General features: G+C 58.5%; 6 protein-coding genes across 6 annotated transcripts; 4 read left to right on the plus strand and 2 right to left on the minus strand.

Moving 5' to 3' along the window:
* Positions 1–298: 298 nt before the first annotated feature.
* On the plus strand, positions 299–2,253 carry BKCO1_4000059 (benzoate 4-monooxygenase cytochrome p450; the record flags this gene model as incomplete). Its single annotated transcript, XM_020275470.1, has 8 exons — positions 299–379; positions 438–654; positions 707–1,099; positions 1,147–1,327; positions 1,383–1,496; positions 1,554–1,824; positions 1,882–2,042; positions 2,100–2,253. The coding sequence occupies 8 exons, from the start codon at positions 299–301 to the stop codon at positions 2,251–2,253; spliced, it is 1,572 nt and encodes a 523-aa protein (XP_020128478.1).
* A 1,411-nt stretch (positions 2,254–3,664) lies between these two features.
* BKCO1_4000060 (terpene synthase) lies at positions 3,665–5,172 on the plus strand (the record flags this gene model as incomplete). Its single annotated transcript, XM_020275472.1, has 8 exons — positions 3,665–3,799; positions 3,879–4,239; positions 4,317–4,473; positions 4,567–4,659; positions 4,719–4,752; positions 4,835–4,999; positions 5,053–5,082; positions 5,140–5,172. The coding sequence occupies 8 exons, from the start codon at positions 3,665–3,667 to the stop codon at positions 5,170–5,172; spliced, it is 1,008 nt and encodes a 335-aa protein (XP_020128505.1).
* A 799-nt stretch (positions 5,173–5,971) lies between these two features.
* BKCO1_4000061 (wsc domain-containing protein) lies at positions 5,972–7,761 on the plus strand (the record flags this gene model as incomplete). The annotated part of the gene is made up of 3 exons (XM_020275473.1): positions 5,972–6,113; positions 6,165–6,563; positions 6,617–7,761. 3 exons carry the CDS (start codon positions 5,972–5,974, stop codon positions 7,759–7,761), a joined length of 1,686 nt encoding a protein of 561 aa, XP_020128437.1.
* A 1,090-nt stretch (positions 7,762–8,851) lies between these two features.
* BKCO1_4000062 (carboxylesterase) lies at positions 8,852–10,495 on the plus strand (the record flags this gene model as incomplete). Its single annotated transcript, XM_020275474.1, has 1 exon — positions 8,852–10,495. One exon carries the CDS (start codon positions 8,852–8,854, stop codon positions 10,493–10,495), a length of 1,644 nt encoding a protein of 547 aa, XP_020128439.1.
* A 612-nt stretch (positions 10,496–11,107) lies between these two features.
* Positions 11,108–11,814, minus strand: BKCO1_4000063 (uncharacterized protein; the record flags this gene model as incomplete). Its single annotated transcript, XM_020275475.1, has 2 exons — positions 11,108–11,493; positions 11,613–11,814. The coding sequence occupies 2 exons, from the start codon at positions 11,812–11,814 to the stop codon at positions 11,108–11,110; spliced, it is 588 nt and encodes a 195-aa protein (XP_020128438.1).
* Positions 11,815–12,622: 808 nt separating this feature from the next.
* BKCO1_4000064 (galactose oxidase-like) lies at positions 12,623–14,532 on the minus strand (the record flags this gene model as incomplete). Its single annotated transcript, XM_020275476.1, has 4 exons — positions 12,623–13,641; positions 13,708–14,273; positions 14,332–14,456; positions 14,509–14,532. The coding sequence occupies 4 exons, from the start codon at positions 14,530–14,532 to the stop codon at positions 12,623–12,625; spliced, it is 1,734 nt and encodes a 577-aa protein (XP_020128441.1).
* Between the last annotated feature and the right edge of the window lie 914 nt (positions 14,533–15,446).

Below are 15,446 nucleotides of genomic sequence, written 5' to 3' on the forward strand. Positions count from 1 at the left end.
CGCGCCTCACTGTCGGCGCAACGGTGGTAAGGATTGTCCGCAGAAGCCCCACCCCCTGCGGCACGGTGTGAGGATTGTCCAGCATACGGAAGCTGCTCACCCTTGCCATCCACCCCCGCGAGTCGTATGCCACTCTGTGGCCCCATATTTGCCTTCACGCGAACCAATCTTGATGGCTCAGTTTGCTGCCAGGACTCTCTCTCGCCTGGGTGGAGCCCTTCCCGCCGTGCCGCACAACATAAATAACAGCGTACTTTGTTTTAGCAATCATGCCTTTGCTCATCCATAATCTGTCGCCATGGCTTCGCCGCTCCCTGCCAGTATAGGCTCTGTTGCCGTTGGCTCAGTTCCTCGCCTGCTACTTGCATCCACAGTCGCTGTAAGAACTCGCAGATGAGTTTCATTCGGGACACGACAGCTCAGCTCAAGGTCGGCAGGCTCTTGTATTCTACCTTGGCTTGGCCGTTCAACGGCTGTGGTTTCATCCCCTTGCAAAGTACCCCGGGCCCCGTTTGGCAGCAATCACCAATGTCGGTCTCGTGCCCTTGGGAACGAGTCATTCAGTGACTAAGCAGATTATACAGCTCCCATATTCCATCGACTATCTGAGCGGCCGACAGCCCTACCGCCTCCTAAAGCTGCACCAAAAATACGGTCGGTGTTTACGAGACAAGATAACCACCCAAACGCTCACACTCACCCCCAGGTTCGATCGTCCGCATTGCGCCCAATGAGCTGTCCTTCAACACGGCGCAGTCCTGGAAAGACATCTATGGCCAACGCAAAGGACACAGCCCCTTCGTCAAAGCTCCTTTCTACGATGGAAACATGTTCTCCGACATGGCCCACTCCATCGCAAGCGAGTGCGACCCCGCAAAGCATGCCGTGATGCGGAAATACCTCGCCAGCGCATTTACCGAGCGGTCCTTGCGAGAGCAGGAAGCCATCATCGGCGGGCACGTGGACGCCTTCGTCTCCCGAGTTGGAGAGCTAGGATTGGCCAAGGAAGGCATTGACCTCACGCGCTGGTTCCACCTTCTCACCTTGGACATCATCGGAGACTTGGCCTTTGGCCAGTCTTTTGGGGGCATCGAGTCCGGTAGGTGTTTTGTGTCGAGGGGAGGGAATTGGGCTGATGGTTTGTAGGAAAGACGAACAGCTGGATTGAGGCTGTCATTGGAAGCATGGGACAGTTCATGTTGGCCGACACTTTCGGTCGGTTTCCCTGGATCGGGAAGACACTGATCACGCTGAACCGCGGCGCCGTGGAAAAGCTTCTTGCTTCGGCGAGAGAACACCAAGCGTTCACGGTGGAACTGATCAAGAAGTAAGTGAAGCAGTCGATGTATGTGCAGGCGCTTCAAGTCTGATATTGGTAATAGGAGGCTTGCGCAAGATACGGGCCGCAAAGACTTCATCACATGTCTGTTGGATGGCGGAGAAAACCAAGAGCAAATGTCTGAGATTGAGCTGGCGGCTCATTCTTCCGATTTTGTGTGAGTCAAGCCGAGACAAGACTGGCCCCACGGGTGTCTCTGACCAATGATACATAGCATCGCTGGAAGTGAGACCACCGCTACAACGTTGGCGGTGGTGGTTTTCTACCTTTGCAAGGACCCGGCTCTCATGGAAGAACTGCAGAGGGAGATTCGCAGCTCTTTTGATAGCTACGATGCTATCAACTCCACGAGTACCGCGCGGCTTCGTTACCTCCACGCTGTCTGCCAAGAGGCCTTGCGAATCTGTCCGCCCGTGCCTCTCGGTCTTCCGAGAATAGTTCCTCCGGGAGGTGACACGGTCGACGGCCAGTTCCTTCCTCACGGGGTACGTAGCCCTTTATTTGTCATCCATCTTGGCCAAGTTTACTCACAGTGTGAACAGACGGTGGTATCAACCCACCCCCTTGCAGCCACCTTTTCAGAATCAAACTTTGCCGATCCGTGGAAGTTCGACCCGCAGAGGTGGCTCTCGCAAGATAACCGAGATTGCTTGGACGCCAGCCAGCCGTTTTCGCTGGGCTCGCGTGTTTGCATCGGAAGAGCGTGTGTACCCTTGAATCCGAGATAAGGGACCTTGTCACTGACGCATAGCATATGCAGGCTCGGCCTTCTGGAGCTCCGCACCGTGTTATCCAAGACACTTTTCAGATACGACCTCAGCCTGGTGGATCCGACACTCGAGTGGCACAGGGACGTGGAGATGCATGTGCTCTGGAAGAAGCCGGCGATGAGGGTGAGAGTCCAGCCAGTTTGAACAAGGGTCAGTATACAGATAGTCAGCCTGAAGTCAATTTACTGGCCGTCGATCTGTACGTCCACGCCATGTGGCATCATCCTTTTACCCGGTCAACGGACTCGGGATCGGAAGCTTAGACATCGAACCATCCAAGAAGTCATGCATCCAATATGGGGCTAAGAGAGGAAGGGCATCAATGCCGCCAAAGTATCTGGGGAACGTCCTTACCTAACTATTACCAAATCACCGACAATGCAAGGGTCGTGCAACGCCGGACCCAAACGTCCTGTCATGGATGGGCCTCCTCCTTTTCCTTTTCAATCCAAACCGCCTTTCCGCCAGGAAAAGCAAGCTACAGGGCTATTTCTTCACACCACCGTCCGTGCACCGTTCAGAGTCATTCCCTATATAACTACGCCGTTAAGATGTGGGGTCGGGTGGCTCCACCTCAAACTTCCATCGCCCCTATGCAGTAATAGATGGATTCCGGCCAATCACCCCAAGCCCACCACTCAAGAGCCGGCCCCAGGAAACAACCAATCCCGCCCTTTCTTTCTCGCGCGGCACAGCACGCCAGCTCGGCTACCATCACACTAGCCACATTTCCCCAAGCCATTCAGACGAGGCAGCCGCGCGGATAATAATCCCAAACAGGGATGAACGAGGCTCTAGCACACACGTGGGGCGCGGCACAGCCCGGCGGCCTTGGGCCCGGGCAACCGCAGCCCGGCGAGCTGTGGAGTTTTTTTACTGACCGTGTTGCTCCCGTCCCGTTCCAGTCAGGCCATGTTCGCCGCCGATCGTGTTACGGAACCAGTCAGGGACGACGTTCAGGGCACACGCAGCCTTGCTGTTGTGAGCGAGTGAGTGAATCAGCAAGCTGGCGCTGTGCCGCACGAAGCTCTTCATGCCATTGCGGTGCGGCATGTGGGTGCGTGGGATTCGTTCTGGGGAAGGGGGCCGGGAAAGTATAAGTGAGAATGGGGTCGAGTGTAGGTGCTTGCATCCATTCATCCCTTCTTCATCCCTTCTGACCGTCCCCGGTGGTGCTGTTGTCAGTACGTCTCTTCTTTTCCCCAATCCGATTCCAATCTAGACACGGAAACTGGAAGTGGAAAAACGAGGAATCATGCCTGGCCGTCTCCTGTCTACCAGACTAGACTTGCTCTCCTCGGTCCGCGGCCAAACTCTTGTGCTTCCGGACCTGTGGCAGTATTGCAGTCACTGGCCTCAGGCCGTGAATCCGGGGCTCGACCGTCTGAGGCGGGACGTGAGCGATTGGCTTGACAGGTGAGCATGACGCGAGAGAGAGAGAGAGAGAGAGAGAGAGAGAGAGAGAGAAAGAAGAGAACATGTGTGTGTGGGGCGTGGTGTTGCCCCGTGTGTCCATCTTGGCGCGGGACGGAGTTGGGGCCAGCTGCTAAATAAGATGCTCTTCAGTGCCATCCCCTCGGAGAAGCTGCGTCAGGCGTTCAAGATTGCTGACATCGGGCTGCTGGGAGCCTGCGTCTACCCTTTCGCAAGCTATGATCGCTTGAAGATTGCGGCGCTGCTGAACATCTGGGTATGTTTTCGTCCCGATCAATGACCGCTGCTACGGGATAACCGTGTCGTTGACGCAATCTTATTACCGGGATCTCAAGATCTTCATCGTGGATGACGGTGAGTATAACATACCTACGTCCCGGGAACCGTTCCTTGGGGACGACACTCAGCCCGATCTTTCGTCATTCGTGCTGACCATTCCTCCTCAAGAGCTCGACATGGAAAGCGGAACAATGGTCGACGACCTCGAGACCTCCAACCGATACCGCGCCGAACTCGTCGACTACGTCCGCAGATGCCTCGGCCTCGCCGACGATGGCGAGCCGCAGCCCGGACGCCGGCCCGCGCCCGTCGACGACGACGACTCGACGACCTGCGCCGTCAACGGCACGGGGTACAGCCACATCATCCAGAGCTTCTCCATGCTCGGCCAAGAGATACAAGCTGTATACAACATGGGTTGGTGACTTCGAAACCTTAATCGTCTGTGGAAATAAAAACGTGGGACCCGACTGACGTGGTGGTGGCGTGGGTAGAGCAGCGGCAAAGGCTTCTCGATAACGTCATCTTCTACCTCGGGATGACGAGGGAGGAGCAGTGCTCCCGGCTCGCTGGCGGCATTCCGACGCCCGAGGAGTATTGGAAGTTCCGGGACGGGGCGAGCGCGGTCGAGGTGTGTCTTGCGATGGTCGAGTAAGTTGAGATGCCCGTTGCAGCACGTGCCCGTTTGGAGGAAACGCTTCCTTGTGCTGACGAAAGGGCCTGCGTGTGGCCCCGTGTTGGCAGGTACCTCGCAAAAGCGAGCGGACTCCCGAAGCAAGTGTTCGAGGACCCGGATATGAAGAGGCTGTGGACTCTAACGAATACCAACGTTTCACTGTCAGTCAGGCACGTCGAAACGGCAAAAAATGGATGGACCGAAACTGACTCAGCCAAAGCGTAAATGACTGTTTCTCAGCGAAGAAGGAACTCGTAGGTGGCCATCCTCAACAAGCGTTCAGCACATGGCGTTGTTAAGCAAGGCGTGGGCAAGAGTTGCTGACACAGAATACAGGCGGGAGAATCCATCGCAAACGCCATCCCCATCTGGTACGCCAAAGCGCAAGACGGATCCGATCGGATGCAAGTCGCAACCAACCAGGCTGTTTCCATGTTCATCTGGACTGTCGGCGAGATGGACGACGTTGCACAAAAATTGATGCGGCGATTCGGCAATGGGGTTCTAGACGAACACTTGACAAGGGAACTGCAGTGGTTTATTGACGGTTGCAGGACTTGGTGCACTGGGAATTATTACTGGAGGTAAGGTGTCGGTGCATGCATTCCATTGTGAATGTGTTGCTGATTGTGTGTGATCAGTCTGAGGACGCCTCGCTATGGACGACTGGGTAAGACGGCCGGGAAGAACGGATGTCTTTATATCCCCTTGTAAGGTTATGATTTCTTTCCTTTTGAGAGCGAATGCAAATACCCTTTTGCGTATTCAAAAAACCGATCGGCTGCCCTTTGGGTAGCCCACCCGGGCGTGAGAGCGAAAGAGAAGCAAAAGGAGGGACTCGACGTGGGGAGCACGGTGCTGCTCCATGCGTTCGTGTTTCCTTCCTCCAAGGATTGCCGTTTAAGAGATACGCTTTTGCGACTAAGGTGTTTCGGCCGTTTTGCAGGGTTTATTTTGGGACCGGGTTCGGCGGTTCTGCGCCTGTGCTCGGATGCCGGATAGCCGTGGGCCGGATTCTTTTATCTGCACCGAAGTCGTTGGCATAATCGGAGAAGATTTCCTCTGAATGCTTGTTCACATGTACTGATGATCCACTCTCAAGTCGCATTCTCGTACGGTGCTCAGGCAGGGTACCTCGTACTCAAGCGCGTGTGCTCGAAATGCCCGACCGCCACTTATTTTTGGAACAGTGCAGCGGCGAATCTTGAAAGAAGGCTAGCTCATGTTCGAGAAAAGAGATGTAGAGCCGTGCGCGCAGCCGATGTCACCCTTGATGCTCCATGGACCAATCACAAGAGTGGTAAATACGAGCATCATATAGGTCCGCTTCTAATGCTTCCAATTCGAAGCCTCCTTCCTGAAATCTTAAGGCCGGGGTATGGGGTTCAAAAAGGCCCACGGCCTGCCTTGAACCATCTCGGTATTGCCAGTCGCTCGCTTTGCACCTTCTTTCCCACCATTCCACTCGTTATCATGAAGACGGCTGCTCTTGCGGGGCTCGGTCTGCTCCAGATCCTGCCATCGACGGCCGAATATGTCTGGCCTTCGCAATACGACTACCTGGAGGATTTGCGGTACCTCCAGAGCGGCTATATTCGCGAGGGCTTCGTCGACGGTAGGCACATGACCACACGACGTAGACGTTCAACAAACTGACGACCCACAGGTGTGAATCCCTGCGACTTCTCTTCGGCGGGAGCGGGCCGGCAGACAGCAGCAGAATGGGTGCGCACTGCGTACCACGACATGTCGACGCACGACGCGGCAGCCGGCACGGGCGGGCTGGATGCGTCCATCATGTTCGAGACGGAGCGGGACGAGAACGTCGGGGATGCCTTCAACGGCACCTTTGGATTCACAAACAACTACCACACCATCCGAGCCTCGACTGCCGACCTCATCGCTCTGTCCACCGTCGTCGCCGTCGGCCGGTGTGGCGGGCCCAAGATTCCCTTCCGCGTGGGCCGGATCGATGCCACTGAGGCCGGGCCGCTGGGTGTGCCAAAGCCGGACCAAGACATCGACACGCACACTCAAATCTTCGCCAAAGCCGGCTTCAACACCTGTAAGCCCGTCCCCCCCTGATGCCCGCAACCTGCAGCACTGACAAGCCCCCAGCCGACATGATCGCCATGGTGGCGTGCGGACACACGCTCGGCGGCGTCCACGGCAAAAACTTCCCCGAAATCACCCTCAACTCGTCCGACACCAACTTCGAGCACTTCGAAGCCGACGACTCCTTCTCCTTGTTCGACAACGCCGTCGTGACGGAATACCTCGACGACAGCACCGACAACCTGCTCGTCCACGGGCCCAACGCCACGCTCAACAGCGACGCCCGCGTCTTCGCCGCCGACAACAACGCCACGATGCGCGCCCTCTCCGACGCCGCCACCTTCCAATCCTCATGCGCCTCGATCCTCGGCCGCATGATCGACGCCGTCCCCGCCGGCGTCGCCCTCTCCGACACCTTCGCCACCGACCCCATCCCCATCAAACCCTACATCACCTCGCTCGCCCTCCTCAACGCCACCCACATCTCCTTCACCGGCCGCATCCGCGTCTACCTCACCCCCGCCGGCACCCAGCCCGACGCCCACACCGTCTCCCTCACCTACCTCCCCGCCCGCGACGTCGACACCAACACCAACGGCACCGCGCTCAACACCACCATCTCCACCGTCCGCGCCACCTACCGCCTCGGCACGTCCGTCGGCCTCTTCGGCGAGACCTTCACCTGGCACGAGTTCTCCACCACCATCCCCGCCGCCTCGGGCATCGCCGGCTTCAACGTCACCGTCGTCGACCGCGCGTCCGGCGCCGCCACCGTCTACGACAACGCCGGCTCCGCGACGGGCTACCCGCTCGACGACAGCTTCATGTACCTGGCGAAGCGGTCGTGCTCGGCGGTGCCGGCGGGCGACGACGCGAATACCAGCGTCAGGCGGGACGTGACGGTGCGGGCGGCGGTGCGGAAGGATGTGTTGGCGGAAGATGGCAGTGTCGCGGTGGATGTGGTGAAGAAGGTGGCGAGGGTGGGGGTGGCGGTGCCGAAGCTGGAGGTGGAGCGGTGGGAGGAGTCGGAGGCGGGCAAGGCGAGCAGGGAGGAGGTCGGCGATTGGGTCGTGTTTGAGGTGACGGGGCGGGTCGAGGGCGACGGGCTGAGCACGACGTTTGACATTTTGAGCGGGGAGAAGAAGATTGAGTATCAGCGGACGGGCGCGCTGCTGGATCAGCCGTGCAGTGCGCTGGCGGCCGCGTGAAGGTCCAGCTGAGAGGTGTGACGTCGATGACGCTTGCTCTGGTTCTTTTTTTTTTTTTTTTTTTACTTGCTCACATCGCGGAGGCTGGATAGGGCTCTGGGTCTCTTCGGACTACTGTGGTTGTAGACGTGCATCATAGTGCGACGTATACGTACGTGAAAGCACGCGCACGCTGGAAGGAAACAGATCATGTATGACGGGCCGTAAGAGAGAGGGTCTGCGCCACCTAGACTAATCCGCAACGACTATTAGAATTATACTTCTCCGTGGAAAAGCATGTTTTTCGTAGTGAGTAGCGTCTTCTTCGCGAACAAGCTTTTTTCTTACAAACAGGCGCCTTTTTGGTTAAATGCTTATTCGCGAGAGGCCAACGTTCGCCGTAAGAAAAAGACGTTTCGTGAAAAAAAAGTCTTTCGCGAAGGAAAGACATGGTCGCAGAGGGTATAAGAAGACGTTTGTTCGTTCGCGAAGACGCTTCCTCGTATCCAAGACGGTCGTTCGCATAGAAGAAACACTGACTTGGTAGGTGACGCGGACGGTCTTATAGAGGGCGGTATTATCATGGCACTGGCGGTAGCACCGGCCCAATTCCTGTCGGACTTGATCGGCGATAGCTAAGGACCGAAGCGATTCCTGGCAAGACCGGCCTTCACGCGCGGCCGCGTCGTCGTCTCGTTTCATCTATTACGACGCAGGTCACGCAGCTTCCTATGCAGGCCTGCGCTCATCGCCTAATTGTCTCTGTACACTGCAACCCTGGGACGTGCAGCATCCAGCCAAAGTCCAGAGCCCCGCCGCCGCAGGGACGTTCAGAGATCACGGTCCATGGTCTCTTCCCGCAGACCATTTCAACCAGTCGGAGTCGAGCCAGTACGAAAACAGGCGCAGGCCATCTGCTTACATGGTCCGATGTTGACAACGGCACTGCCCCACAAGACGCGTTCGTAGGAAAGAAGCATGCGCGGCCAGGGGCAGATCCCTGCGCAATGGAGCCACCCACGCAACACAGCCTGGCTATAAATCCGGAAGTGATTCCCTCGTTGTTTCATTCGAATCATTCCCCATCCAGTCGTTTCCAAACAGCCCAGGAATGAAGTCGTCGCCTTCGTTCCGAGCCGGTGCGGTCCGGGCCGTGCTGGCCTACACGTCGGCCGCCAGCGCCTATCTCTACAACACCACCATCAACACCCAGTATGGCGCCGTGCAGGGCATTCCCGCCCTCAACGCCACCTGCTGCTCCTACCTCGACGGCTGGGAGAGCGTGACCGTCTGGAAGGGCATTCCCTTCGCCGCCAACACGGGCGGCGCCAACCGCTGGAAGGCCCCCCAGCCGCGCGATGCCTGGAACGGAACCCTCGTCGCCGACAGCTTTGGGTCCGCATGCCCCGCTGGCACCGCCCCCTACGGCGGAGCTGACACGGTCTACGACGAGGACTGCCTGAACCTCAACATCTGGTCTTCGGCCAACTCGACGGCCGAGAAGCGCCCCGTCATGATCTGGAGCTACCCGGCTGGTGCCAATGGAGCCTGGTCCATGTTCGACGGCGGTGGCATGGCCCTGCAGGACATCGTCGTTGTGACGTACAACTACCGCACCGGCCCCTACGGCTGGCTGGCCCTGCCCGAGCTGTACGAGGAGTCGGGCAACGTCACCACGGGCAACTACGGCATCCTCGACCAGGTTGCAGCCCTGAAGTGGGTGCACGAGAACATTGCCGACTTTGGCGGCGACCCCGACCGCATTACCACCGTCGGCCAGTCAGCCGGCAGCGCTGCCGTCTACCACACCGTCAACAGCCCGCTCGCCAAGGGTCTCATCGTCGGTGCCATCGCCGAGAGCGGCATCCGCGACCCCCGTGACCCCGCCTCGACCTCGCTCGCCGAGGGCTACAACAACATGTCCACTTCCATCGCGCTGAGCAAGGAGCTGATGGGCTACCTCAACGTCTCCACCCTCGCCGAGCTGCGCCAGGTGTCGGCCTACGACATCAACGCCAACAGCGGCTTCACCTCCTTCTCCAACTGGCGCGGCACCCTCGACGGCTACGCCCTGCCCATGACGTACATGGAGCAGCTCCAGCGCGGCCCCGCCAACGACGTGCCCCTCATCACCGGCAACACCAAGGACGAGTCGGGCGCCGGCTACGGCACCAACACCACCGTCGCCCAGTGGACCGAGACCCTGACCGAGACGTACGGCGACCTCGCCAGCGACTTCGCCGCCGCCTACCCGGCCACCAACGGCACCGAGGCCTCGATGAACACCAACCTCCTCGCCCGCGACATCTCGCTCGTCGGCTCGTGGAACTTTGCCAACTACTGGGCCCAGTCGGCCGCCTCGCCCATGTACACGTACTACTGGGACCATGCGCCGCCCGGCCAGACCCGCGGCGCCTACCACATGTCGGAGATCACGTACATCTTCAACAACCTGTACGGCACCGACCTGCCGTGGGAGGCCGTCGACTACGACATCGCCGCCACCCTCAACGCCTACTGGGCCAACTTCATCAAGACCCAGAACCCCAACACGGGCGGCAGCAGCACCAACGGCTCGCTCGCCTACTGGGCCCCCAGCAGCAGCGAGAGCAGGACCACTTTCCACCTCGCCCCCGCCCGCCCCGCCAACGCCAACGGCTTGCCCTATGGCTACGAGCAGGTGCCCGTTGCCACCGACGAGCGCGTCGAGTTGCTGCTCGAGTATTTCAACTCGAGGAACGCTTCGACTTTGTAAGTGGCGTCGCGTCGCGGTGCTGACGGGAAGCGTCGAGGCTTGATTGATTGGAATGACGGCAGTTGTGACTTTGCACTTTATGTATTTACGTATCACTTCAGTATATATAAATGGCTTGAACACGAACACCTTCTCTTCTGATCAGGAAATCTTGTGCTGCCTACTGTTTGATGGAAGTCGGATTAAACAACCGCGAGAGGCTAAATATATGGGGCTACCAGGGCTATTATGCTGTGCCCCACACTCAGCCTTGCAATCCAAACAACAAGGATGTCAGTAACCTCACGTGTTCGCCTCAGCCTTGCACGCTTTGCTCCTGCTCTAGACGATTATTGGTCTATCTGCTGCGGATAAAAGGAGAGTGGTGTGACAAGGCAACGGATACTGCAATTGTTGCTTGGTGCTGCGAACAGCAAAGAAACCACGGTAATGACTGGACAAAGGCCGACGTTTGTGCTTGTGAATGATAACAACAACAGACTCTTGAAAAGACCAGGGAGGTGGGGGGTCGGGCATCAGATCTCTCCAAAAACCGCGCTCCAATCCTCCCATTTGCTCGAAAGCAGCAGCAGCAGCAGCAGCAGCAGCAAAAAGTCGCTTTATCGCTCCGCTTCAAACATCGTTCTTGCCGCCAGTATCGCACGTCGCGCCCGTATCAAAAACCGTCGCGTCGCACACGGATCGATCCAGCGTCTGCCCATCCGGCGCGAGGGCCAGCCAGCCGGTAAAGGTGCCGTCGTGCGTCAGTCGGATGCAGTGGACGTCGCAGATCTCGCCGCCGGCGCCGCGGATGTACTTCTCGATGGCGCCCTGGAAGGTGCCCAGCTCGGCGGTGGTGTCGCACCGGCTGCCCGACGTCGTCGCGTACACGTACCACACGACCGAGTCGAGCGAGCCCGAGTGGCCCGAGCAGTCGTTGTTGTCCGAGTCGCCCTTGAACTGCGACGCGATGTTGAACGCGAGCTGCTGGGTGAAGTCGGCGACGGCGATGCACGCGGCTGGTGGTGGTTCGATTGGGTTTTTTGTTAGCTTGGGGGACTGCGGTATCAGAACCCGTGGGGATGTTGGGTGCGATGGATGGGTCTCTGGGCCTTTCTAGTCGCGACACGGTACTTACCAAACTCAGATGGTCCAGTGAAACAGTACTTGATTGATTTTCTTTTCTCGATTTCGGTGCTGTTTGGTCCGAATTGGACGAGATCGAGCTCGGCGTAGTGTGTAGCGCGCTTCTGAGGCAGGCTACGTTTGGCGGGCAAGGTGGATGCCGATGAACCCAGAGCCAAAAGAGCCAACGCGAAAGCTGGGAGGGTGATGTGCATTGTTGAAGAAATCGAAGAAGTGATTGTGTTTGGTTTGATAGAATTCAAGGAGGTAGATGTGAGAAGTAAGGAGAATCTGTCGCGCTGTAGTGCTGGATTGGAAACGTAGAGCGCGTATGGGGCATTTTATAGAAGTTGGAAGAAAACGGAGCCTCCGAAGCTGAACCACAAGTTCACGGACTGTGAGGCTCAGCTGCTTGGGACGAAGTGCAATGCGGATCCTGCGGGGACGCCACATCCGTTCCTCTGGACGCAAGGAAAACCGACACGAGACCGAGAATAGAGCGTGTGACACAGGGCCGTCGCGCTGGCATGTATGCTTTTGGCAAAGTTTAGGCACCTACAAGTGAGGCAGGTCCAAGGTCACACAAGTTTAAGGCCTGCCGTTGGAATGTCCACTATTCCTTTGTACGGACAGCTGTGGGCTCAGCTTCTGACAGCAGCGCTACCGGCTGGACAAACACGATACGAAGAACCTCAGCACAACGCGAGTACGGGCAGCACAGTTGAAATGGAACCCGACACAGTGAATCCTCCCGAGTCAACTTTGGCTTCTTCGTTGGAGTCTGCCCAGCCAACATTCGGCATGTCGCACCCATCAACGCTCAGCATGACACCAGATGACTACATGCCATAGTCAATCACATACCAGAGTCGAGAGCCGCATGAGCGAGCTACGATCCTCAGCGTCTAGACAATCAATTGACCCAGCGGCCACACCAACCACCCGCACGATCACCAAATTCAAAGAACACACTCAAGAGAAACCATCACCTCGTATAAACTACTCAACCTACCTCTACACGCCTCAATACGACAACTTCACCCACTTCCCCTCCGACGGGATCCCATCCACAACCACAAACAACAAATACACACCCGGCGCCATCGTACTCGGCCCCGGCGGCGCCTTGACGTTCCTCGCGCCCGCCCCCACGCCCTTGGCCACCTCCAACTTGACCATCCGCTGGCCCATCGCCACCGCATGCGTATGGAACCCAGGACTCATCATCACGACCTCGACCTTCTTCCCCTCGACGCTGCTCCTTACCCCAAACATCTTCCCATAAACCACCGCCTCGGGCGCCGCCTCCAGCACCGGCCGCACCTCCGCGTCCATGTACGGCGGGCTGAACACCTCGACGCGGTACTCGGTCGGGTACTTGTTGCCGTCGCGCTGCTGCTGGTTCAAGAAGCCGGTGTGGCCGTTATTCCTGAACGCCGGCCACCCCGGCGGCACGCCGCCGTCGTCCGTGTAAAACACCATGGGGTTGCTGCCGGCGACCACCACCTCGCCGCTCGGCAGCACGCTCGCGACGCTGTGGTACAGCCGCGGGATGGTTGTTTCGGGCATGGTGGTGAAGCGCTTGCCCGGCGCGGCCTTGGGGTCGTAGATGACGGGGGCGAGGACGGGGTCGTCGGCCATGAAGCCGCCGGCGGAGCCGCGGTGCGCGCCGTTGATGAAGAGGACGGTGCCGTCGGGGAGGAGGAGGCCGTCGGTCATGGTTTGCGGCCCGTTGGGGAGGTTGTCGGTCGGGGTCCACGCGGGGCGCGCGGCGTAGGGGGCGAGCGTGTAGCAGTCGTCGAGGGCTTGGGGGTCGGGGATGTCGCCGCTGGAGCCGCCGCAGAGGAGGACGGTCGGGTCGTAGGTGGGGGCTTCGAGCGGGAGGAGCACGCTGGTGGCTGAGGAGGGGAAGGTGCGCGGCTCGAGCGGGGCGGGGGGCAGGGCTTTGACGAGCTTGTCGGTTTGGTAGTTCCAGATTACGGCTTGGTTGCCGGCGAGGGTGAAGACTTCGGCGGCGGCGCGGGGGTTGGGGAGTTGGTGGACTGTGGGGGAGTGGGTGGTTAGTTGGCGGGATGGCGATGGTGGCGGCGACGACGATGATGACTTACGGATGGGGTAGAGGTTGTAGGACTTGTTGGGCTGGTTGTTTTCCTCCTCGGTGAACTCGAGGATGGGGAGCGGCACCGGTGCGGGGGCCTTGGAGCCGTCCGCTTTGATCAGCTCGTACGTAGGCACGTTGATGCTCGCCTCGTTGAGCACCAGCAGGCCGACGTCCGAGCCGCCCACGACGAGTACGTCGCCGTTGGGCAGCGTCTCGGCGGTGGGGTACCAACGGCGCGTCTGCAATTTGCCGGCGCCCGTGTCGAAGTCCATGGTGCAGCCGCCGTCGGGGCAGGGGCCGGGGGCGTAGGTGCGGATGGCGTCGAAGCCGTCACCCACGCCGGCTCCGGCGTCGGGCTCTGCGCCGGCGAAATTGACCATGGTGCCGTCCGGGAAGAAGGCGCCGGCCGAGCAGAAGGTGTTGCTCTTGGGATGCAGCTTGCGGAGCGTGTTGGTCTTCAGGTCATATTCGGTGGCGAAGACAGCCGTGTTGGTGCCTTCGTAGTTGTAAGCATTTTTGGAGTGAGCACCAGTGGCGAGGTTGGCTCCTGGTCCGCCGTAGTTGGGGTGGTAACTGCGCATCCTGTCAGACGGGTTGCACGAGGATATCGGGGATGGGTGTTGAGCCTCACTTATCAAGGAAGACGGCTGTCTCGGTATAAGGAGGGATGAAGAGCATCTGAGCAGTGCACCCAGATGTTCCTACTGTCCTGAATCCAGCGGCTGCGGCATGGCGGACAATGGCGGACAGGGCGGCCTGTGTCAAGATGAGCAAGAGCTACAGAAGCTGGGATGGAAGCCTGGCTTACCGCCTGCAAAAGACGAGACTGCATTTTGAAGATGGCAGATATTAAGGAGCTATGGTATTAAACAATTATCGGTCATGAAAAGAGTGAACGAATGGTTGCTGCGTAGTACAGCTGCAGTGCCCATCTCAGAGGGCGGCTCCCCCAGCCTTTTAATATCGATGACTTGATCGAAGGCCATCGTGGACTAACACGCCGTTTACGAGTCAGCTCCTCTGGTTCGCAACTCACGATCCACACAAGGTTTCTCAGCCTTGGCTCGGCAATGGTCCTTTGGGTTCTAAAATCATTCCACGGGCCTCGGGTGCTCAGCCGAATGGCATCTGGGCCATTCGACGCGCCACCAAGTGTCGGCGCTCCATGGTTCTGAGCCCATCATGCCATCTTCGGCTTGGCTCTTGGCCTTGTATAGTGGCGGTGGAGAGCCTTGCGTCTTGTCAAAATGAGTGTCTTGCCAACGTCCTTTATTATGGTTTCATGCTTGTCCATGAATCGTCTTCTGGGAACGGCTCGATCAAGAACGCATCGTCTCCCACCATGTGGAGATACTTTGGCACCTCCACAATTCGAGACGGATTTTGAACGTAGCCTTGTGATGATGGAGAGGGCCCGTCACGAGGCTCTGCGAAGACTAATGGCCGTAGTGAAACCTCGGATGCTCAATCAATCGACACGATCGACCTCGGGGCGCGTTCCGGCACCACCGTAGGGCTCTGCTTCGATAGCCGAATAGGAAAATAGGAAAAGGGGGGTGACGGGGGAGAGGCATAGGGATACGAGGAGCGGTCGGTACTAGCTACTCGCTATCGCGCGCTAGGCAGCCTCGTTGACGTCGCCGTGAGATCTGGAGGAACCGCAGACGTGGGCTCGGGAAGCGATAACGTACCACCCTCGAAATCTTAACGTACCACCCCGCCCCACTTAGTGGTAATTAGCGCAGA

The sequence above is a fragment of the Diplodia corticola genome, assembly GCF_001883845.1.
Source record: "Diplodia corticola strain CBS 112549 chromosome Unknown scaffold40, whole genome shotgun sequence".
Classification (NCBI taxonomy): Eukaryota; Fungi; Ascomycota; class Dothideomycetes; order Botryosphaeriales; family Botryosphaeriaceae; genus Diplodia; species Diplodia corticola.